The 25,351-nt window shown below is 39.2% G+C and overlaps 1 protein-coding gene across 1 annotated transcript in view; it reads right to left on the bottom strand.

Annotated features, from left to right (window-relative positions):
- Positions 1-19,679: 19,679 nt before the first annotated feature.
- Positions 19,680-25,351, bottom strand: part of WARS2 (tryptophanyl tRNA synthetase 2, mitochondrial) — a 69,032-nt gene continuing 63,360 nt past the window's right edge. Inside the window, exons 5-6 of the mRNA XM_027866781.1 lie at positions 24,675-24,793; positions 19,680-20,913 (exon numbers count right to left, since the gene is read on the bottom strand). Coding sequence (XP_027722582.1) covers positions 20,468-20,913; positions 24,675-24,793 — 565 coding nt within the window. The 3' untranslated portion in view covers positions 19,680-20,467. The remainder of the gene's footprint in view (positions 20,914-24,674; positions 24,794-25,351) is intronic.

Raw genomic sequence — 25,351 nt, 5'->3', positions numbered from 1 at the left:
ACCTTCCAAATAAATACAATTAAAGAAACCTTCTGACTAATTTAAAAAAATCTACCCCTTCTTCCTGCCTACTCTCCTCCTTTGGCTATCTCCTTCTACCAGACTAATTACTCCTCAGTCTTCATTAATAGATCATTATATCCTTTCCATTAAGCATAGGTGTCTCTCAGGGTTTCATATTGAATCCTCTTCTCTTCTCTATGTATTTTGTTGGTAATTTGATCTCCTGCCATGGACTCAATTATTGCCTCTATGCAACTAATTTCCATATTTTGTATATTTTAATAAACATGAGTATTCTCTCCAGAGAATCCAGTCCCACATTGCCAACTAGTTGCAAAACAAATATGTCCCACAGATATCTCAAATTCAATATGTCCAAAATGGAACTCGTTTTTCCACCCTAAATCCATTCCTCTTCCAAACTTCCTAATTTCTTTGGAGAGCACCACCATTTTCACAGTCTCTCAGATTCATAATCTCAGAATTAATCTTGACTTTGCCTTTTTCTTCATCACTCATTATCTAATCAGTTACCGAGTCTTACTGATTAACCAAATTAACATTCTAAAGAATTCCAATAATTCAGGTTTGATCATCATGTCTTTCCCCTGCTTTCTGGTTCCAGTGACTTTGTATTGCCTTTAAAACAAAATAAAAACTCAGTCTGGCTTTTAAAGTCATCCACAATCTGGATCTCACTTATTTTTCTAGACATTTCATATTACTCTCTTTCACACAAACTGGACCTATTGACTATTACTGAAACTTGATATGCCATCTCCTGTCTCACTTCCTTTACACAGGTAGTCTCCCATATCTGGAATTCACTTTCTCCTCTTCCTCTTTGAGTCCTGTTTCCTTCAAGGCTCATTTCAGATGCTTCCTCCTACTTAAATAAATCTTTGGTGAAATTCTCCAAGGTGTTAATGATCTCTTCCTGCCAAAATACTTTGTATTTACTTTTCTCTATACATGTTGCATTGTCCTTAAGGCTGTCTTTTTTTCTTCTCCAGGCTGCGCTCCTGACTTTCTCTACAATGTCCCCAAAAGCACTTCATCCTGGATTCCACACCAACCCTGGAATTCACATATTGGAAGTACTCTCCCCAGCCTTTGTTCTTTCCCTCTGATTGGATGGCTCCTCCCAGAGTTTCTGTTTAAGGAGACAGGTCAACCATGTCTCTCTTCCAACCCCTGCTTTTCAGATTGTGTGTGTGTGTGTGTGTGTGTGTGTGTGTGCTCTTTATCCCCATTAAAATGTCAGTTCCTTGGTGGAATTCAGAAAAACCTGGAAAGACTTATATGAACTGATGCTGAGTAAAGTGAGCAGAACCAGGAGAACATTGCACACAGCAACAGCCACATTGTGTGATGACTACTTTAATAGATTTAGCTCTTCTCAGCAATGCAGGGATCTAAGACATCTCCAAAAGTCTCATGATGAAAAATGCTATCCACATCCAGAGAAAGTACTATGGAGTTTGAATGCAGATTGAAGCATACTATTCGCTTTTTTTTTCTTGTTTTGTTTTGTTTCCTCTTTCTTGTGGTTCCTCCTATTGGTTCTAATTCTTCTTTACAACATGACTAATATGAAAACATGTTTAATAGGAATGTGTATGTAGAGCCTATATAAGATTGCACGCTATCTTGGGGAGGGAGGCAGGGAGGAAGAGGGAGACAATTTAAAACTCAAAAGCTTACTGATGCTCAGATTCTTAAAATCTAGCCAATAACTCACTAATGTTCAGACTCCTTAAGAGTCTGCCCAATATGATGGATGTTCTAATAAACCCTGTCTTTGGCTGAAAAAAAAAAGCTTATGGAAGTGATTGTTGAAAACTAAAATGAAATTAATTTTTAAAAATATCATACATAGGGGAAAAAAAAAGAATGTCAATTCCTTGAGGGCAGGTACTATTTTTCTTTCTGCTTGCATCTAAATTCCCAGCGCTTAGCACAATGCCAACACATTGTAAGTGATTAATAAATATTTCTTGATGGACTGTTTTGTCTGTTTTCCCAGAGCCCAGCACATTGTAGATACCCAGTAAATGCTTAAATTGAACTGAATTGAAGCAGAACCAGAATAAATTTTCTAAAGAGTATATCAATTGATAAAACAGCACCAAGTACACAAAACTGTGAGATATAATTTGATAAGTATATCATATAGTTAATGTTCTAATTCCTCCCTTTCTCCCTTCCCTTTTTTCTTCCTCACTCCCTTCCTTCTTTTTCTTACTTCTTTTCTCCTTCCCTCCCTCCTTCCTTCTTGCTTTCCTTCCCTCCCTTTTTTCCTTCTTTCCTTTCTGTCTTCCTCCCTCCTTCTCTTTCTTCTTCTTTTTTCTTCCCTGTCCTTCCTCTCCTCCTCCCTTCCTTCTTTCCTTCCTTCCTTCCCTTTTTCTTTTCCTCCTTCATGACTCAAGGATATTTGTTTTACCTTTTTCCTTTTCTCATTATATATTTACCCAGAGAAAGACAGGCATCGTAGGTCAAAATGTGAATTATTTTGTTGTTTTCCAAACAGAAAGTCTTTCAGTTTTTTAGAATTGCCCTCTCAACTGCATTAGCACAATGCATACTTATCTTTAAAATATGTAGACCAACCCTAGCTTCTGGGTTTTCTCTCCTTTGATGCCTCAACTATAGTTACTTCACAGTTCCAGAAAGCCTCCAGGTTCTGATGTCTAGTCACCGAGGCACACTGGACTGAGTTTGATCTTGAATCTATAAAACCACATTTTAAGTATTGTACATGGTGCTGCCGAGGTCAAATGATTGTGCAGGATATGTGGTATGAGTTTTAAATAAAGATACTGATTTCTAACAAATTAACAAGAACTCATACTCACAAATGGGCGTTGTCTTTCAAAGCCTCGAGAAAAGCTCAGTATGTTGCTCTTTTGCCACAAGTGTGTCAAAGACAATTTATTAATGACTTCCAAACACTTCTGCTTAGAGAGGAAGAGAATCAAAGGGTGAGGTTTCTTCCTGTTGGTTGGAATGCTTTCTCCCACAACCAATGGTGCTTTACCTCTCTTACATTTTATAGTGTTCAGAAGACAGACAAAATTCTGCAGACAGACAAAACAGGGATACCAAATTTAATTGGGGGATTTTTAACTTATCAACTAGAAATAAAGAAATGTTCATGTTGGGAGGTGTATTCTTGGAGGTAATGTCTTTTTGCAAAACTGTTAGGTCCAAGGTATGACAAAAAGGCCACGTGCCAAGATTTAGTCCATGATAAAATTAAAAGATACTTCCTTTGGTTGTTAACAAAGGGACAGTCTCTTTTCAACCACTCTTTTTAAGGATTCTCTTTTTAGTTGCATCAAAGGTAAACTCAAGAAATTCTTCTTTTATCTGGTCATCACTAATCTTTTCCAGGAAGGATTCCTTCTTGATCTTGACTGAGACTAGGAATCAATTAGGTCTTTAATAAGAATGCAATCAAGAACTTTGGAATGGGATATTGTCTCTTTGACACTGATAATTTTTTTTAAAAAAGACTAATGAGGTTTTCTTTCAGATTAGACCAAGGAAAACAGACTAAAATATTGTCAAAATATTATTTATTAATATTTCAGAAAACAAAAACAGGTCTTAAGGCTATATGTTTTTACCCTCATCCCACCCCAAGAGTCTGTAAATCCATATAATTATTCAAATGAGTTAACCATTGCTCAAAACACATTAGAAACCCTTATTTGGTAATTGTCTGAAGTTTAGCAGACACATGAGAAGAATATATAGTAATATAATGTATAAGATAAGATGATGATATAATATAATAATAATAATAATAATAAAAGAATCTATGGTGATTTGGGCATGGGAGGGTGTTAGTTCTATAATTTTATTCACATGAGAACTTCTAGAATGTTCTCTCCATAGATGCAGATTACAACTCTTCAATAATTTATAGTGAACTTATATTAAATAATTGTTTATTAAGTTACTATATTAACATAATACATTTATAACACATCATTATGTAATTTATACAGAGTTGCTTAGGGGCACTGAGAAGTCAAGTGGCACGTTGTCAGTCACAAAGGCTGGACCTGAACTCAGGCCTTCTGATTCCAAGGCTGACTTTCCATCCACTTTATTAGGCTACATCTCATACAATGCTGTCAACTTTACAAAAAGCCTGAACCTAGTTCAGACACCAAGTGCAGGACCCTTTCATTTATATAATGTTGATATATTTGTTGGAGCAAGGCATCACTGGCTATAATCTTTATGAGTATCTATAGAAGATACTCAATCTTACCAGTGAACCAGTGACAGTGAACCCTACGGCTTCCTGGTCCTGGCAATCCTCTCTGTAGCTGATTCATTCTATGCGAGTTGCCCTCCCCACAATGCCCCTACCCCATTAGAACGTGAGCTCCTTGACAGCAGAGAGGGACTGTCTCATTTTCCTATTTGCATTCTCAGCATTTAGTACAGGGTTTGGCACCTATTAAGTGGAGCTAGGCAGCTCCATCGATAGAGTGCTGGGCCTGGAGTCAGAAGGAGCTGAGTTCAAATCCAGTCTCAGCTACTTATCAGCAATGTGACCTCAGGCAAGTCACTTGACTTCTGTTTGCCTCAGTTTCCTCATCTGTAAAATGGAGATAATAATAGCACTGACCTCCTGAAAGTGGTTGTGAGGATCAAATGAAATAACAGTTGTAAAGTACTTGGCACATAGTAAGTGTTATATAAATGTTAGTCATTAACATTAATAAATGCTTTTACATTCATTTGTTTAAGCTCATCCATGCCTTCTGAGGATCAACTGTAATAATATATGTAAAGCACTTTGCAAATTTTAAAAGTGCTATATAAATCTTAGTTGTAAATATTAGCATTATTATTCTGTGAGGACTGTAAGCTGATAACTTGGACACTCAAGTTCATTAATAAATAGGTATCATTAAAAGTTGAACTATTACAATGTTAGGTCTGCCTGTACAGAAAAATTAACTCAAAGACCATAGCAGAATGTTCACAGATATGTACCACACGCTGTACTCAGGAGCAGCCTGGGTCCCCAGGCATGACGGCTTACTGGATAATCTTTTACTGATGTCTCCAACCCTGATTTTAGATTACCCAAATCATGCGCTGCCAATACTTTCTACCTGGGTATTTTGGGTATAGGAGAAATCTCTCCTGTCTGATACGGTCAAAGGAACTTGTTAGTAGACTGTAGTCAGACACACATAAAATAGAACATACAAATAAGATAGATATATAGCAAAGAGAGATGCTCAGAGCTTGAGAAAAGGTTGGACTATTTTAGCAATTATCCCTAGGATTCTGATAGATATTTTACTCACATCTCCTTTCAAGTTTACCCTTCTTCCCCCTTCTCTCCTTTTTTCTGGATCTCACAGTGTGCTGATACAGTAGAGCAAGGAAAGGGTGTGTTGAGCATACTGACCCATAGGGTGTTTTTCTCATTTGCATTTGTCCAATGAAAGGTTCTTGAACTAGGAGTGCTCTGTTATGGTAGTGGCCCCTTTCTCCGCCATTGTGTTATTGTGATCATGGGAAACACATTGTGCCTTCTTCTTGTTTTGTGTTAATGCTGCTGCAGGATTGAACACCAGATCATTAGAGAATATTCAGATCTAATCCCCTACACCTAATGACTCTCTGGGGAGATGCTGGCAGTTAATCTGTTTGTGTGCCATTTTGGCTACTGCTAGGGATGTGTTACAGGTTGGCCAAGGAAGCTACAATTCACTCATTCATAGCAACTGTTATACAGAGGGTGAGTGAAAGAAAAGCATCAAGGACAGAAGCCAGAAATGGAAGCTGTAGTTTGAGTTAACTTTTGTTCAAGTTTATGATACTGAAAGCAGTGAGAAGAATCCCCAAAGTATTTATTCGGAACTTGAAAAATATACTTATAAGTGGAGCAATGTTCTGAAGCAACTATGGCAATTTCAATTCCCAATGATGAGTTGGGTTTCCAAAGCATGGCTACTATATCCTCTCAGGTCTTCTAGGTCTCTATCCTCTATCTCTGAGGGGTCACATGGTGTCTTTCTAATGTTATAGTTCATAATCCTCCACCAATGTGCTTCCTGTCATTATTATCAATTACCAACTTGTCAGCAGGACTTAATTAGCTTTTTAGAAAAGTGTATTTACCAAGATGGTATGGTAAAGACAGTTGGTACAGACAAAAGTCTGCGATACACTCTCAAAGTCTGTGATATACTCTCCCTCATAGAATCCAAGAGAAAGTTCAAAGTTAGAGAGCACACACGGCAAAGATCCATTCCTTAGAAGCCCATTTGCTGGTGTCCTCAAGGTGCTCTCCTTAAATATGATATAGTTCCCCTCTTCCTTGGTTTCTTTGTAAGAGTCTTTAGTCATCAATCCAGTCTGTCCTTGGCTCCTGATGCAGAAACTGTCATCATCAACTGTTCTCTGGGAGACACTACTAGGAGACCAATGAAAATCCAAATCTTTTGGTCTCCTGAAGTTCACTATGTACTTCTCTTTTTGGGTGGGGACAGGTGCCAAGGCTAAGGTTCTCTCCTCCCCATCAAGCTATTCCTTCTCAGGGGTGGCTCTTTTTCTTCTCTGCTGTCAGATACTCAAATCTCTCCTGTTTTGACTTGGTTCCTGGTTTTATACAAGCTCTGAAGGGTGTGACCAAGTCCCTGCTCTAATTGGAACAGACTTCTTATCAATGTCACTCCAGTTCATCCAATGGTTTTAAGGATTTTTTTCACTTAAAGTCTTTGCTTGATTTAGCGAGACATGTTCTTACTAGGTTATGGTGTTAGGGCATGAAATCTTATTATTGACATTAAGTGGGGGTGGGACAATTACCCAGGCTTATCCCTTCTCTTATACTAATACATATTTGTATGCCGGCATATATGTATCTGTGTATTTATACATACATGTATACATATATGTGTAAACACATTGCTCACGTGTTGACACTGCTCACATATTTGATATTGCTCATGTGGAATTCAAAGAATTTTGTCATCATGTAGTATAGTGAGATGACTGCTCTGTGTCCAGGCTGGCAATCTCTTAAATGGTCTTCAGTTTGGACTCCTAGGAAACCACCTGGACTCCAGTCTCTGCATCTCTGTAGAATGCCAGCTTTGGTCAAGATTCAAAGCTATCGCACAGGCCAAATGTAACAAATAACCCTTGGCTACACAGCTTTGTGAGACTGTTTGTGGAATCAAGTCTTTATGGTCTTTCCCACACCTGACTGATCTTTTCAAATGTTGAGCATATGTTTTATTCTTCTGTTGCCACAATTTATCCTGTATTAGAACAATGCAGGCCAGTCAGCTGAGGTAACTCTCTCTGGAAACATCTTAACTTTTTGAAATGAATTTCCTTCACAAGTGTTAATTAGGTTGTAAAATTGTGGTGGAGCACTTTATAGGTAAAATGATGGTCTAAAACAATGGCGGGCCAATTCAATTTTAAAAGCACTATTCAAAACTGGATTTAGTTGAGGCTACCCCAAATCATTATCTCAGGGGATGGTCCTGTGCTCTAGGTAGGTACCTCCTTGTCTAGACAAAGGAATGTTGCACCTGCATGTCCAAAAATGTATGTTTGGACCAGGGAAGGCCAAGGAGAAAAGAGCTAGGTCCCAGTCAGTCAAGAGGGGATGCTTCTGCCTGGGTGAATCCCAGAGGTCCTGAGTTACTTTTATGAGAAGAGAGATTTGCAGGACAGGCAGGCCTACATTTAGAAGAATCAGAGCCATTCTTGAAGTTTTCATTGGTTCCTTTATCCTTCAACTACTTAGTAGCTTCTGTATCAGGACCTAAGGGGAATAGAAGATAAATAGGATTGGGTCCCTGCCCCAAGGATCTTGCAAAATACCAGAGTCATTTCCTTCTCCAGCTCATTTTATAGATGAGGAAAGTGAGGCAAAGATGGTTAAATGACTTGCCCAGGGTCACACAGCTAGTAAGTGTCTGAGGCCAGATTTCAGCTCAGGAAGAAGAGTCTTCTTGACTGCAGGCCTGGCCTACTATGTCACCTAGCTGTCCCCTGCCTGGCACATAATAAGTGCCTAATAAATGTTGGTTGACTGACTCAATACTAGCCCCATTATTCTGTAATCAGAACAAATGAACATTTGGGGGAGTTCAACATGGTGATGTTATACATCATGGAAGTGCAAGAACTGCACAAGCAGTTTTCTGTTTTGGTTGTGTTGTACATCAGGATGCCTCTGCTCGGGGGAAGGCTGCCAACACCATGACTTATGTTTTCTCCAGTGAAGATGGATGTATTTAGATTCAGACACAGGATTGACTCTGTCCTTGACCATTCTTTCTGTCATTCTCTACTCTTTGGGGGAAGTTTATACTAAAGACTTCCAAGGGAACACTTAGTAAGTAGGAGAAGAATGACCTAAGTGCAGTGTCTTAAAAATCACAGGATGAGAATGCACCACAATGGAGGGATGGAGATGGTTCATGAGTATGAGATACTGCAAGGGTTGAGAAAGATGAGGATTAAGAAAAAGCTATTGGATTTAGTGATTAGATCATTGGTCACTTTTGATTGACTAATTTTAGTAGAGTTTTAGGGAGGCAAAACAACTGGTAAGGAGTTGAGAAATGGGTAGGTATTGAAGAAGGAGACAAAGGCAGTGTAGACTATTTTCCTTGGAAGTCTGAGTTGCAGGATAAAGGGAAGGCTTTTTTAAAATAAGCATTAAAGATCCAGACATAGTAGAAATCTCAGAGGCCAGTGAGTCCAATCTCATCATTTTACAGACGAGGAAATTGAGACTTGGATAGGTGAAATGATTTGCCTAAGGTGACAAAGGTAAGAAGCATCAAAAGTGGGATTTGAACAGATCCTCTGTCTCCAGAGACAGTGTTCTTTCCACTGTATGATCACCGGCCAAGAGAAAGGAGGAAATAGGAAAAGAGAGACTGAACATGCAAGAGAAAGCGGGAATGACTCATGGAATGATTTCTCAGAGGAAGTACGACACAGTGGGATTGGGAGTTTAAGTGAAAGGTTTATCTTTTATGTGGAAAAGAGTCACCCCTGAGACAGTGAGGAAGGAAGATAGGTTAGGTAAAGACAGAGAAGTTTTGAGGTATTAAGGCCATTGAGGAAGCTGACATCAGGCTTTCCTCAGTGAACCAAGTGGCAAGGTTATCTTCTGAAAGAGAGGAGTAACCATAGAGTTGGAGGGCTTGAAGTGAATGGAAAAAAATTGGAGCTCTGTCACGTGACAGAGAATTAGTTGGTAAGACATGTAAAAAGGAACAACAATAAACTTAATTTAAGTAGCATGAGCATGTAATGGATCCATTTATCATGGTTTCATGATTTTTCCAACAACATTTGGCAGTCTGGAGCAGGAACCAAAAAAAAAAAAAAAAATCAGATGAAGAAGGTTACCCAAGGTTAAGGCAAGGGATGATGGAAGGCCAAAAGAAGTGAGGGATTCTAGAGTGATAGTTAAAGGACTGTTAAAATAACTGCCCAGGGAATGCTAGCTGTGCAAGGAAGCAAGTGACACCTGAATGGGGTTGATGGGCTCATGAAAAGAGAGAGGGCTTGAGAGAATAGAGCTTATGATAAGGGCAAAGATGTTTCATAAGAGTGAAGGCAAGATAGGTGTAGGGATAAGAGGCTGTGGTTAGAAAGGAACTTCAGAATGCATCATCTTGGCAGTGGAGTCATTTTCAATAAAGACAAGCTATGGGCACGTGAGTGTATGCTTGAAGTAGAGAGAAGGTGAGAGGTCAAGAAACTGCAGAGACATAAAGGAACTACCCAAGTTTCCCCTATCTAAATGACTTAGACTGGAAACTAATCCATAGAGGGACCAGGAAGAAGATTTTTTGGGATTTTTACTTGCTTAAATGATGACTGAGTTTGTACATGTGGGGAGACCTAAGGAACATAAGTGAGTCACAGGTGAGAGAATACCCAGACAACCCATCTCAGTGGACAGCCTTCAGGGTTATCTGCACACCCTCCAAAAACCACCATAGGTCTGGGGAGGTACGGGAGTTGTCATGGAGCTCAGCAATCCAGTGTGGTGCACTCCTGAAGTATGTCTTCAGCACGGGAGTTTAGCAGAGTTTTAGGAAGGCAAACCAACTGTTGAGGAGTTGAAAAAAGAATAGATACTGAGGAAGTAGAGAAAGGCATGTAGACTACTCTCCTTGGAAGTCTGGATTACAGGATGAAGGGAGAGCTTTTAAAGAATTTAACTGAATTTTAAAGAACATTTTAAAGAATTTGGAGGGCCGTCATGTGTAAAAGAGCTAAGGACTTATTCTGCTCAGCTCCAGAAAGCAAATGTGCTCTAGGGAGAACTTAGCACTACGCTGATCTCCACTCCAAGAAGAAAAGCAGGGTTTGGTCATATGGGGATATTTGGGCGTCTTTCAGCAACATGAAACTATTGGTTTAATTGAATCCATGACTAGGGCAGGGTGACCAAGGCTTTGCCCTAAGACTGAATTTAGAGGGTGTTGACAGGACTCACAGTCTTTCAGCAGCATAGAAACAACAGAGATAAATACTTAGCAAGAATAATTAAGGTTGATAGATAGTGGACTGAAGTTGTCCTTTGCTCCACTCTTATCCCTCCCAACCCCATCTCCCACACCCCATGTGTTCTCAGCAGCAACCTTGGGTTATTGGTATCCTGGGCTCTCTGTTTCTCTACCACATCCCCACAGGGTGGTATTCTTCTCCCCCTTTCAAATGAGGGAATGCTTCATGCAGCTTGCCCTGGGTGTAGTTTGTGGCAAAAATTCCTAGTTATGCCTTTTGTTCTAGCCACTCATGTCTCTAGAAAACTAATTTAATATAATTTAAATTAATTAGTATATATATAATGTCTCTGCTATGCTCTCAGTACTTTGTTAAGTTCTGTTATTCTGCCCCAGTCAAACAACTGAAGTATTGCATTTCATTCTGAGAGTCACATTTTAGGAAGCCGAAAAGCAAGAGGGCATCAAGGAGTGGGTAACCAAAATAGTGAAGAGCTTGGCAATCATGATCAATTAAGGTTGACTGGATGGATTAAAGATCTTGAAATAGAAGCGGATCCCTTCTTGGGTATGCTGTATGGGAGATTCTTAGAATGTTCAAATATAGGTTGGACTAGATGCCCTCTGAAGTTATTTCCAAATCAGAGATTCACTGACTGGGAAATAAGGCTAGTAGTTAAAGGATATAATCTAATGGATCTTGAATATAATTTGGATAAGAAGTATTGCAGAGTTCAATATTCTTCTCGTCCTCATTCTCATTCAGGAGTAACTCTTACAGATACTATTACAGATACTATTACAGCTGGGCTCTTCTTACAGCTCTTCTACAGCCAATAAGATTTTCTCTTATAGTCCAAACTCTTTTCCTTGGCTCCATCATTTTTAAGTCCTATGTGTAGCATGGAATACTTCACAACAAATTCACTTCCTGGCAATGTTCTTTGAATAAGATGAAAGAATCAGGAATGAAAAGCAGAAATTTCAAGGAGGCAGATTTAAGCTCAAAGTCAGGAAAAACAATTACAGAAACCCAATAGGAAATGGGCTGCCTTGGGAGGTAACTTGGGAGGTAATTCCCTCTCAATGGAAGTTTTCAATTAGAGACTGGAGGACCATTTACAAGGTAAGTTTGGTGCAGATTCTTTATTCAAATATAGATTGAACTAGATGTCTGCTAATGTCCTGTCTGACTCAAAAAATCTAGAAGTATATGATAGAGAGTTATTTACTAAATCAGGGAACCTCAGAGTTTGAAGGGATCAAAGACGTCATTTAGGAGAGTCAGCATGGTAAGAGGTGGAAAAATTGCTGGACTGAGTCACAAGATCTGAGTTCAAATTATGACTAATGGTTACTAGCTTCGTGACCTCTTTGAACCTGTTTCCTCATCTGTTTCAAGTGGTGTGTTAATAAGTGTTTTATCTACCTCTCAGAGTTGTGAGTAAACTTTGTAGTGCTATATAAATGTCCAATTTTGCATAACATATTAATTTTCTCTGCCACCTTCTTGAAATCAGCCATATTGTTTCTACTTGAACACCTCAACAATGGAAAACTGTCTCATTCTATTTTTGGACAGCTCTGTACGTTAGAAATTTCTCTTATAACTTCCACCCATTGATCCTACTTTTCTTCTTTGAGGCTAAGCATCACAAGTCTAATCCTTGTTCCATAGGGCAAACCTTAACAACTTGTAAACGATTTAGAAAACATTCATTAGTGATTTGTTTGCAAGGAAATGTGATGTTGTGGCTAGAGCGCTGGGTTTAAAATGGTCATATGTCAGTTTGTCTCAGTCCAGGATGGACTTTTGATTTTTTAACAAGTGTTTGTCTATGTGGTAGCAAATCCTAGAGGGTTTGGAGTTTGTAAGACCTGGGTTTGAATCTCATCTCTGACTGTGAGCTAATCAGTCAGCAAATGTGTACTACAAACAACCCTGTAGGTCTTACCTATTAAGTCATAGCTGATAGAGAGAGTTCAACATCTGGAGTTCCCCACTGATGATGGAATAATGGATCCTTTCGAACATTTTAGTATTGGAGTGTCTGTGCTAGATGATAGGGGACACAAAGACCAAAACAAATCAGTCCCTGCCATCAAGGTGGGCTGCTGGAGAATACAACCAGGTGTATAAGTAAATACAAAATGAGATAACATTCATAAAGTTCTTTGCAAACCTTGAAGTGCTATATAAACGATAGCTCATCATCACCATCATCATCATCCTCATCATCATCATTCAAGGAGGGAGACAGCACTAATAATGGTAGAAACCCTGCTACACTTTATGAAGCAGATGGCACATAAGCTGAGCTTTAAGGAAGATAAAGATTGAGAGAGGTAGGATTGAGGAGGAAGTGCATTCCAGGCACAATGGCAGCTTGTGGGATATATGTAGAATATCAAGTTCAGGCAGCAGCAAGTAATCTGGTTTTCTGGAACAGAGAATTTGTGAAGGGGATAATGTAGAATAAGCCTAGAAAGAAAGGCTGAAGCAAGGTGACGGGGCCCTTAAATATTACCCTTAAGTTTTCTTTTCTCTGGAGTAAACAGCTCTAGCCCCTTCGGTCAGTCTTTCTAGGGACCTTCCATCTAGTTGGGAAGGCAATACTTACATCAAACAAAATGCCGCTAAATTCAACCAAACTAAGCTTCAATGTTGAGAGAATTCATATTAGGAGATCATATTTCTTAACTGAATGAAAAGTTTCATGAAGATTTAGGAGGTTAGTGGGGGGGTGGAAGGCGTTTATGAAAGCAGCCCCAATTCCCTTTTGTCAGGTAACTGGCACTCAGCAAAGAGTTAACTTGTAAGGCAGTGTCACAGATCCTGGTCAGGCAACATAAGTGAACATAATGATGTAATTCTTGTAACATGACTCTGTCCTGGAAAGCTGTGCCTCCTTTGGAAACTCAGAAATGTGTCTTTTTATAGCTTGCCACATAATTCAATTCACTTTCGATAAAAGCTCAATAAAAAAGTTCACTTGATTAAAGAATATGAAATACAGGGCTAGGTGCTGATATAGTTTGGTAAAGTGGAAAGGTTCCTAGATCTGGAGTCTGGATCGGTGAGACCTTGGATAAGTTATAATCTCCCTGTACCTCAGTCTCCTCATCTGTGAAATGAAGGGTTTGAACTAGATGGCCTTTGAGGTCCCTTCACTTCTATATGTGTGATTCTATGATACAAAGAAAGACATAGACCTTGCTTTTATGGAGTTTACAGTCCAGTGGGAAAGATGGAACAAGGGAGAATGAGATAAGCCCCAAAGGAAAACAAACAACAACAAAAAAAACCAAAACCAAAAACAAAACAAAATAAAAAGAAAAAACCAGGGATAGTGCTATGGGAAATTTCAGGAGAAAGTGATATCACTTTCACCTACAGGGGACAGAAGAAGAAGGAAAGGCATAACAGAAGAGGTGGAACTAGAATTGGGCCTTAAAGAGAGGGACTTCAAAAGATACAGAGAACAGCCCATTAGAGGTAAGGGGAACATGAAATACGAGTGATAGGAGAAGGTGGGATGAAAAGCAGAGACATGGAGTTCAGTTGTGCCTGGAAGATTAGCTAGGTAAAGGAGTAGTAGGAGACAGAGATGGAAAGGCAGGTTGAAGCTAGGATGTGGAGGGCCTTGCATATCAGCATCAAGGATTTATATTGTATTCAATAGGTAATGTGGAATCACCAAAGGTTATTGAGGAGCCACACGATAATAATACATTAGGATTATTACTTGAGATATGATAGAATGGAAGTGGAAAGACTAGTTAGGAGACAACTACAACAAACTAGTTGGGAAGATAAAAGGGCCTAAACAAGGATGGCTGCATTGAAGAGGATAAATGTGAAAGATATTGTGGAAATAAAAGCAACCAACAGGATTTGGCTCTGATTAAATGATGGTGAAAAGCAAGAGTTTTGGAGGGGGAGAGATATAGATTTGTGAGTCATTTGCATTTGGTTCAACACTCAAGAGTGGATGAGATCACCGAAAGAAAAAGGGAGTGGGGGCCAAGGACAGAACTTTGGGGTGGCAATACTCAAGGGGAAGGAGGAAGAAGCAGCTCCTGCCAAACAAACAGGAGAAGTCAGAGAGGTAGAAGGAAAACCACAAGAATACAATTGTATTCTCAGAAGTCAAGGGAGAAGGGGCAGCTAGGTGGCGCAGTGAATAGAGCACTGGCCCTGGAGTCAGGAGGACCTGAGTTCAAATCCGGCCTCAGACACGTAACACTCACTAGCTGTGTGACTCTGGGCAAGTCACTTACTCCCAGCTGCATCACCAAAAAAAAAAAAAAAAAAGTCAAGGGAGAAAAGAGAAAAATATATAAATATTGTAGAGGTCAGGGAGGATGAAGATTGGGGTGGGGGGAGATCCATCCTACAATGGAACAGGTGTTGCTTCTGATACTTATTAGTAGTGAGACCTTAAGCAAGTCACTTAATCACTTAAGTGCTCTCCTTCTCTCCTCTGTAAAATGAGGGATATGGACTAACTGGATTTTAAGGTCTCCTGAAACTCTAATCTATGACTTTATGGTAGATAGGGATGGAAGCCAGGACATTGTGAGCCAAGTGCCAAAGTCACAGAAAAAGGACAGTGACTTGATTTGACTTTAGTCCCAAATACTATTGACTTCAAACAATATTTTTTGGTATGGAAGTCCAGACTGATGACACTTCAAGAAATCAGGTTGTTGAAGTAGCCTTAAAAGGAAAAAAAGATGGGAAGGAGAAGAGAAAGAGAAAGGGGTAGGAGCAAGGAAAGGAAAAGGAAAGAAAATGACTTTTTCCCCCCTAAATGATTCAAATGTGGTTTGAGGAAACTAGAATTTTGACATGTCCAGGACAAGGCTAACATGATTTCTGTGGGTACAGGGAAGTCATACAGAATGCAAATTGGGTTTTCAACAGTGATGAATCCTAAGCAGATTATTCTAATAATTTTTTATAGCTCTGGGAAAATCAAGTGATATTGGATATAATTAATATCCTCTTTAAAATGGTCAGATGTCAGTTTAAATTTCAAGCCACGGCAGGTTTCAGACTTTTTTCTTTTTAAACAAATGTTTGTCTACATGATAGCAAATCTAATAAAAACTTTGGTTTGAAGGTTAAAGTATGACAACAGCAACAAATGTAACATAGAAAAAGCCATTAATTTGTGGAAGCAGCAATGTGGAAACCAAATAAGACACATAATTATAGAACATTTTTCCACTGTCTATCCTTATTTATTATAACAGCAATTACCCACACAATGCTCTTCAGTTTTCAGGAAATGTTCACATCTACTAGATCTTTTGACCTTTACAACAACCCTTGAGGCTGATATTATCCTTGTTTATAGATGAACTATGGCTCAGTGTCTTAAATCATGCCCAAGGTCCCAAGATCACACAACCTTATGTACATGTGAAAAACAAACAAACAAACAAATAAACATGTATTCTAATTCTAGGCCAGTGGCCTTTCCACCACCATACTAGTTCTTCCATGTTATATACCTATAACATGCCAGGTGTTGTACAAAACATGGAAAATCAATGAGCATTCATTAAGTGACTACTATATATGGCAGGCAACATGCTAGGTTCTGGGGAACAATTCTTTCCCTCAGGGAGTTATATTCTACCAGGGGAATTAACATTTACATATATAAAAATACAAAATCTATACAGTGAAAACACAAAGAAATTTCCAGAAAAGGATGAGAACTAGCAACTAGAGGGTGACTCATATAGGACTCATGGTTCATGAGCTGAGCTTTGGAGGAAACTAGGGATTCTAAGAGGCAAAGGTGTAGAAAGAATGCATTTTTGAGAAAATAGGAGATAGACTGTTTTGTAAGAGGAACAGTAAGTACACCAGTTTGGCATTTTGGCACAGAGTGCAATCTGGGGAGTAATGTATAATAAGCCTGAAAAGATAGGCTGGTGGGAAATTGTTAAAGGATTTACATGTTTAAAAGAATTTATATTTTTAACCGAGAGGCAATAGGCAGTCACAGAGGCTTTTTAAGTGAGGGAGTGATATGGTCAAACCAGTGCTTTAGGAATATCACCACTTTGGAAGCTGTGTGGAGGAGGGACTGGAGAAAATAGAGACTTAAGGAAAGGGAGACGAGTTAGGCGGCTGCCGCGTTAGTTCAAGAGAGATGTGACGATGGACTGAACTAAGGTTGTTGTGCTGCCAGTGGAGAAAAGGGGATGGACACAAAAGATTTGGAAGTCGAATGGAAAAGCCCTGCTAATTGATTTGTTATGAGGAGTGAGAAAGAAGGAAGAGCAGAGAAAGCTTGTAACCATGGGCAACTGAAGAATGGTGGTGTCCTTGACAGGAATGCAGAAGTTAGGAAGAGGGATGGGCTGTGGAGGGAAAGATAGGGAGTTCTGATTTAGACATGCTGAGTCTGAGATGCCCACTGAGCATTCACTTGGAAATATCCAATAAGGAGGCGAGGGTGTGAGAGTGGAAGTCAAAAGATACACAGGCTACAGGTGACTGCTCTGGGAGTAACTGAACCCATGGGAGCTGATCAAATCACTAAGAGAGAAGATGTAGGAGGAAAAGATAAGAGGGCTCAGGATGGAGCCTTGGATAGACCTACCCTTAGGGGAAGGCTGTGGATGACAGAGAGTAAGAAGGAACAGATAGGCAGGAGAGAGGAAAGCCAAGAAGAATAAGAATCTAGGAAGAGAAGAGGGTCTACAGTGTCAAATGCTGCAGGGGGGTCAGGAAGGATGAGGCAGAAAAATAGCCACTGGAGTTGGAAACTAAGAGATTAATAGTATAACTTTAGAGAGAGAAATTTTAATTGAATTATGAGGTTAGAAACCAGGTTAGAAGGAGCTGACAAATGAATAAGAGAAGAGAAAGCAGAAGATGAGTGTGGACAGATTTTTCTAGAACTTTGGCTGTGAAAGAGAGGAGAGATATAAGATAGTAGCTTAAAAGGATAGTAGGGCCATATGAAAGTTTTTCAAGGATGAATGAGGTCTGGGCATATAAATAGGCAGCAAAAAACATAAAGCACTTTTTTTTTTTGGCTAGGCAATGGGGTTAAGTGACTTATCCAGGGTCACATAGCTAGTAAGGGTCAAGCGTCTGAGGCCAGATTTGAACTCAGGTCCTCCTGACTCCAGGGCTGGTGCTCTATTCACTGCACCACCTTCTTTAACTTCTTGTTAAAGGCAGGGATAGGAAGTCACCTCTGGGGTTCAGAAGACAGTAACAGGAGGCAAGGAGGATTCTGACCAGTACATTCCATGAGGAGAGGGACTAAGCTAAAGACAGGAAGGCTCCACTAGGAAAAGAGTAATAGAGAAGAGAGGAGAGAAGTAGAGTTTTTACAATAACTTACGGAGATGAAAGAACACATACACCACAGATGGCAGAGGCAGCGGCAGCAGGCTTTGGTATCAACACGAATCTGAAGAGTAAAGAGCATGGTTTCTAGGATGCTCTTGGGGTCAAACACATGGTGGCTGTGTGATTATCAAAGGGCCATGGTCAGCAGGAAACTGTAACCGGCACTGAGCATGTGGGAGCCTTAAGGATCTCATGAATAAGAAGCAGCAAGTATTACAAAAGCATCGGAAAAAGGCAGGCAGTAAAATCAACGGAAAAAATAAGATCATTCACTGGGGAACCATCAACTTCCAAAATTCCACTGTTGGCTATTTTTCTACCATGCGTCTAGGAGAGGAAAGGTTTGTTCCCTCAGAGCTGCCATAAAACCCGCCTGTGGTCTTGTATCCAAGTGAGTACTTACTTTCAGTTCAGGTGCAAGAGGCATCTTCTGGTACGCCTCTCTATGGAGCAGAAGAGATCTCCTGCCCACCCATGCTGGCCTCTCGTTTCCACTCCACACATGCCTTTTTCTAGAGTCCATTTCTCATTGTTATAACTGGACTAGTCAAATGTCAGTTGGTCATCGTTCAAGTCACCCCTTCTAGGGGCAGTTCTCGATTTCTGAGGCCTCTTTAGGGAGTCCCTTTACTACTATCTTCAGGTGTTCTCAATAGGTTCTCCAACAGGACGCAGTAATGGGTTAACTTAGTGGTGGGTATTAAAGGTGGTCACTTGTTGATCAGTTCCCTTTATTTTAAAACCTAAAATGAGAACCTGGATTCTATGTCGTGAATGGATGCAGTAAATTTACAAAATTATCCCTGCCAATTCTGAATATGGTCACAAAACATCAGATGGGAGACATAAAATATATCATGTTTTGTCTCTCTCCTCTGTTCTGAAGAGTAAATTTCCAAAAGAGAATAATGTGAACTTAGTTCAGGGTCAGAGGAATGCAAGCAAGATATTAACTTACATTTGTTAAACTTAACTTTTTTCTTTTTTTGACCAACATCCAAATACTCTGCCCATCTGAGTGTGGAGATTGAATTGTAGAAGCCAAATGTTTGTTAATGAGCTAAGACAGCAGACCTAGAAGACATGGTATAAACTATAACCCTTCAAACAATGAATATGGAAAGAGAGAGAAAGAGAGAGAGAGAGAGAGAGAGAGAGAGAGAGAGAGAGAGAGGGGAGGGGGCACTACATATTTACTAGGAAACCATTCCAAAAAGCTGCAAAGACTGACTGACTGGTGATGCCTATCCCTGAACATCTTTGAGGAAGCCCTAAGAGCTGAAGAGAGGAAAGTCTGTTTCTTATGCTTCCCTTTCTCACAGATGTGAACTAGGAGTATATGCATTGGTAGAAATTGTCAAGCAAAAAAATCACTCTTTGCATTGTAAAGAATCTCTGGATTATTTTCTATCTTTCATTAGGTATTTACTGAGAGCCTGCAGTATGTTTTGGGTTGAGGGTGAGGTAGACTTGCCACCAGCTGACACCACATAGAAATCTGAATTGCCTGACTGAAACTACACAGATGGCTGGCTGGGTTCATCAGTTCCAGTCCCCATAAAATACACCGGAAGTATAAAAACAACACACTCTCACTTTATGGAGTAATTATCATATAGATCCTCTTTAATTTTAGCTTCTTGGTTAAAAATATTGGTAAAACTTGGCTATAAGATTCTTTTTTTTTTTCTTTAGGCAATTGGGGTTAAGTGACTTGCCCAGGGTCACACAGCTACTAAATGTGTCAAGTGTTTGGTCTGAGGCCGGATTTGAACTCAGGTCCTCCTGACTTCAGGGCCGGTGCTCTATCCACTGCACCACATAGCTGCCCCATAAGATTCTTGAAGAACAATATTCCACATACAAGTTGACCTCCAGTGTCTTACTTAATGCTTAACTGGGCATCCTTGAGAGGAAAGCTATTACATAAATCTAATGAATGAATGAATGAATGAACAATGCATTTATTAAGCTCTTATTATGTGCAAAGAATTGTGCTAAGCACTACAAATAATCATAGATAATGCAAAGAGCAGGAACTTTTAATCTGAATATGTGGCCTGCACATAGTAGGTGCTATATAAATGCTTATTCCCTCACTTTCTCTGCCTTCCAAGTGATTCTTCTACCTTCCAAACTCTTGCTCTTTACCCTCATGGAAGTGGTCAGGCCAAGAATATGCTTCTGATCTATTCAAAATTACTTTCACAAAATGAACCAGATGGAGATTCGTAGGGGAAAATTCCCCCCCAACCTGCAGGATTACTTGAACCCTGACCCCAAAAAGCCTAAAAAAAATAAGATAAAGCATGACATTTTTGAGTATTGAGCCATGCTTATTGCTTTACTTTTCTTTTTCTTTTGTTCTGATGGCAAAATTTTTGTTTATGGGATTTGGAAAAGTGACATTTATTTAAGGTCACAAAACACTGCTTCCTCATCTGAAGTCAGCAGGTCGGGGTGGTCCAACAAAAAGGTCACAAACAATACAATGTGTATGAGGTCAGCTGCCTTCATTAGAGATGTTCATGATTATTTGATCGTGGTCCTATCAAAAACCTACCAACTTCTTTACTTCTTGGCACACTGGCTTTGCTAGTTCTTTGGCTTTTTCTGCCCCGACTTCTAAGACCTTTCTCAAGTGGCCTTTTTCCATCTTCAGTCTCTCAACCTCACTCTTAATTGGTGCAAATTTCTGAATAACGGCCTCAGCCACCACATTTTTGTAGCGAGCAGTGTCAAGACCAGCACTCTGGCGGATGACTTCTTCTACTGTGCGTCCCGTCACGGCAGCGTGAATGTCCACCATGTTGGAGACGCCCATTCGGGTGGATGGGTCGTAGGTCACCGCTGAAGTAAAGTCTGTAACAGCTTTACGGAATTTCATCACGATCTCCTCTGGGCTGTCTGTTATCCTAACGGTGGCTAGTTTGTCAGGGTCCGATTTTGACATTTTGGCTGAAGGATCACGGAGTGATTTTACCTTCCTCGTAGAGGCTAAGAACAAGAACAAAAACGGTTAGTGCCTAGCTCTCTAAATAAGTTTTGGACACCAAATCAGCAGCTGTGGTTCTTCTCTAGGAAGAATGCATCAGATAGAAGGTGGGGAGAAAGCCCCAATGTTGTGATCTCCAGTACCTCGTGCAGTACAAGTGCTTAATGAATGTTTGTTAAATGGAATGGAAACTTGTGTGCCTATTAATGACATCTTTGGAGGATTATTGATGACCATAGTAGTGAAAACTGAAGCAGTTCATGGAAGATCTTAATTTAGCTTCTCTGAATCTTCTAAATCTTATATGCTTCACGAATTTCCTTATTTCACATACTACAGAGCTACTGAACTATCTGGGTTGCTGTTTTGGTATGTTCATGAGTAAAGAAGCCTAAAAATAAAAATAGGTTTTATTCTAGTTTCTGTGGACTCTTCTTCTCCTACTTGTTGACAATGTATATGTTTATAGTACATACTCAAGCAATTTTTTTTTTAATTCGGAAATGATTTATTTGTTGCTTGGGAGAAATACATTTGGTTTTGTCTCACAAAATGGCGCTTCCTATGTAGTATGCTCTAAAGGAGTTCATTATTGTCTGGATAATATTTACTAATCCTATAATGACACAAATATTAGCCAGCAAAAAAATTATAATATAATACATAATTATTTGGGGGAGACTCAAATATAAGAAAAACTTCCCAACAACTGCAGTTATTATAGTACTTTTGAGTTGGAAGAATTTTTTACTTGTTTTTCTTTCTTACATATCTAGTCTAACCCCATCATTTTATTAATAGGGTAATAGACCTAGAGAAGTTAAATTATTTATCCCAGTTGACACAGCTAATTAGTGGCAAAAATGGGATTTGTAAGTAATCTGGCAGCTAGGTGGCACAGTGGATAGAGTGCTGAGCCTGGAGTCAGGAAGATTCATCTTTCTGAGTTTAAATCTGGCCTCAGAAACTTATTAGCTGTGTGACCCCAGGCCAGTCACTTTACCCCTGTTTGCCTCAGTTTTCTCACTGTAAAATGAGCTAGAGAAGGAAACGACAAATCACTCCAGTATCTTCACCAAGAACACCCCAAACTGGGTCATGAAGAGTTGGACATGACTGAAAATGAGTGAACAACACAAACAACAAAACCTTACTACTAATATGGTAGTTTTTTCCCACCATATCATGTCACTCTATTTCCTTTGGAATGTTCAAAAATAGCAGGGGCTGCCTTGACAGCAAGTTTACTTGGAGTATTCCAGTGGAGACGGGATAATCACCATTCAGGGAAGTTATAGAGGGGCTTCATACTGTGGGGAAGGATTGGGCTAAATAACCTCTGAGTCCTTTGTTGGGCACTCAAAGCCCTTCATAACCTGGCCCCCTCCTACTTTCCTGTCTTCTTACACCTTATTCAACTCCATGTATTCTGTAACATAGTAACAATATCCTTCTCCCCCACACAAACCTTACTGTTCCTTGCACAAGATAATCTATCTCCTGAACCCTTGCATTTTCTGCAGCTGTCCCTCATGCCTGGCATTCTCTCCCTCCTCATCTCTACCTCCTGGCTTCCCAGCCTTGTCTAAAATGCCACCTTCTGTAGGAAGCCTTTCCTGATTCCCCTTAATGCTAGCGTCTTCCTTCTGTTCATTATCTCCACTTTATCTTGTATATAGCTTGTTTATACATGTTGTGTGAATGCTGTCTCCTCCATTAGACTGAGTTCCTTGTGCGTAGGAAATTGTCTTTTGCCTTTCTTTGTATCCTCAGTGCTTAGCACAATGCCTGGTACATAGCAGGTTCTTAATAAATGCTTGTTGACTGACTGACTCCGAGTTCTCTTCTAACTCATGAAAACACAACACATCACCAAATGAAGTTTTTCCTTGAATGTGTATGGATTTACCAAAGTATTTTTGTACCAATTGTTAAGATGACCTACAATTTACATCAGCTTTGGCTTATGGTGTACATTAAGAACATGATATACAAACTCTATGTAGTTAAATTTTGCTTGACAGCTACAGTAAAGATGAGTAGGCTACAGTGCAGTGATCTTTACCCCATCAGAAGTTTACTTCTATTACCATAATAGTTTATAAGGGAGGTCCACCCCTATCTTTTCTCAAGAGAAATCAAAGACTAGGTCAAGTGGGTGAAGTTCAGTTCAGGATTCGGATGTAAGTAACAAAGGACTCATTCCATTTCTGTGATGCTTTTTAGGAAGGCAAAGAGGATCATCAAGAGCTAGCTATACCAGCAGTATTATAATTTCATAAGCATTCTTTTAATTTATTTGCTTCCTTGGGTTTTCATGACTATGTGGCATTTAGAGAGCACTCTAAATCTATGTAGGAATTTCAAACCCTTACAATTTATTTTTCCTAATGCTTTGATTTGTCCTATTATTCCTATAACAAAGAATGAGACATACATAAATACTATCAGGATACATAAATTATAAATTTTATTTAAATATCAAAGACATAAATTTTCCATTTGTCACTAGGAAATTCTTCCTAGGTCTTATAGTTTTAGATTATTTATTTATAACTATCATGAGCTGATTAGGATATTATTATGCTACCTTTAACCCTACCACTCATTACTTGATAAAAGCACCAGAAACAGTTATTAGTGTACTGTGTTCATATTTTAATATAAATACAAATGGCCATGCATTTTCCTTATTAGAAAATTCCTTACCAATTTCCTGCTAAGATCCTAAAAATAATATCTGGATAATAATATAAATACCAAATTAGCTTCATTTAGTACAATCTAGCTAACACTTTTTATGACAGTTTTAAAGAAAATTATAAGACAAAGTGTACTACTGAACATTTCTATGTAAAAACAAATAAAAAAAAAGCCAATTGGAAATTTCCATGTAAAAGAAAAAAAGAGACACAGAAGGATAAGAATGGGGAAAACCTGATTTTCCCCAAATCATGAACTGCCCACAGGAGACCAAAACATTTATTCATTCAAAACAAGTATTTACTAAATACCTAAGATATGCTTGACATTATGTTAAGCAAAGGAGAAAAAAAATTACCCAAACCCCTCAGATTCACAAAGAATGAACATGGATAGCCATAAATTAAGGAATGACTTATCAAACTGTGGTATATGAACACAACGGAATATTGTGCAGTGAGAAATGACAAATATGAAGAATTCTGAGAAACATGAGGACATTTGTACAAACTGATGCAGAGCGAAATAAGTGAAATTCCCCTCCCCCAAAAAATAACGGATAAAATGCCTACAATAATGTCAACTGAAGCCAAACTCTGAGTAACTGAAAAAGCAATATGGTCCTGGAGAACAAATAATGTAATCTCCCTTTAATGGCAGAGAGAAAGAGGAGACTTGTAAGGCAGAAGGCAATGTACGTTGTCTGACTCAGTCACTGTTATCAAGCTTTTTCACTTAACTGCCTTTCTTTGTTAAAGGGAGAGCTCAGTTAGATCCCAGAGGGAGGGTATTTCCAGAAATCAATCTTTTTTTCTTTCTTTCTTTCTTTCTTTTTCTTCCTTCCTTCTTTCCTTCCTCCCTCCCTCCCTTTCTTCCTTTCTTTGTTTTTTCTTTCTTTCTTTCCTTCTCAACATTTGACTCAAGCATATTCTAAGTTGAGACCTAGTCACCTAGTCTTTTACCTTCTTCGTAGTCCCCAAATTTAATCAACAAGACTGCAAGTACAGATTGGCATCTTCAAAATCAACCACAATCTAATAATCACAGACTTACTACTTACTTAACAGAGATCTGGGTACCGGAAAGAACTCCCCATACTTCTTGTTAAAACGTTGTGCTAGATCTCGGACCAGCTCCATATGTGTGACTTGATCTTCCCCAACAGGGACGTGTGTGGACCTTTTAATAAAAGACAGATAGAAAGTCTCAGAGAAGCTCTTTGGTCATGTTGAAATGATACCTAGGCTGCTGCTTTTCCTAGGCTTATTTCACTATTAGTATTCCACAAATGTTTGTCAACGACAGAGGAGGAGAGAAGACCCAAGTGTACCTCTGCATGTTACACAGATGCCAAAGAGATTGTTGTCCAACCAAGTTCTGTGAGTTTTTTCTTTTTTTTTCTTCCCCTAGATCAGTAAAGTTTTTTTTTTCCCCTAGATCAGTAAAGTGCAGCTACAAACACCAAACAACAGCCTGTTCCTGGGGAGAGGAAAGGTACCTGAAATAGCCTATGCTCTCTATTAAGTTGGCTTAGTTGCAATTTAAATCCATACCTCCCTTACCCATACCACCCCCAATCTGAATATCTGAGTCCCTGACCTCATTGAAAGGCTCAGAGAAAATTAGAGGCCACCAGTGCTCGGGGAGGATGACTGTACAGAGGACAGCTTTTGGAATAGTTAACTTAAAAAAAAAAAAGAATCGTTAACCAGTGTCATTTGAAAGACAGCTGAAGCT

The sequence above is a fragment of the Vombatus ursinus genome, unplaced genomic scaffold (genome assembly GCF_900497805.2).
Source record: "Vombatus ursinus unplaced genomic scaffold, bare-nosed wombat genome assembly UNPS02014782.1, whole genome shotgun sequence".
Taxonomy (NCBI): Eukaryota; Metazoa; Chordata; class Mammalia; order Diprotodontia; family Vombatidae; genus Vombatus; species Vombatus ursinus.
This window is presented reverse-complemented; position numbering and strand designations above follow the sequence as displayed.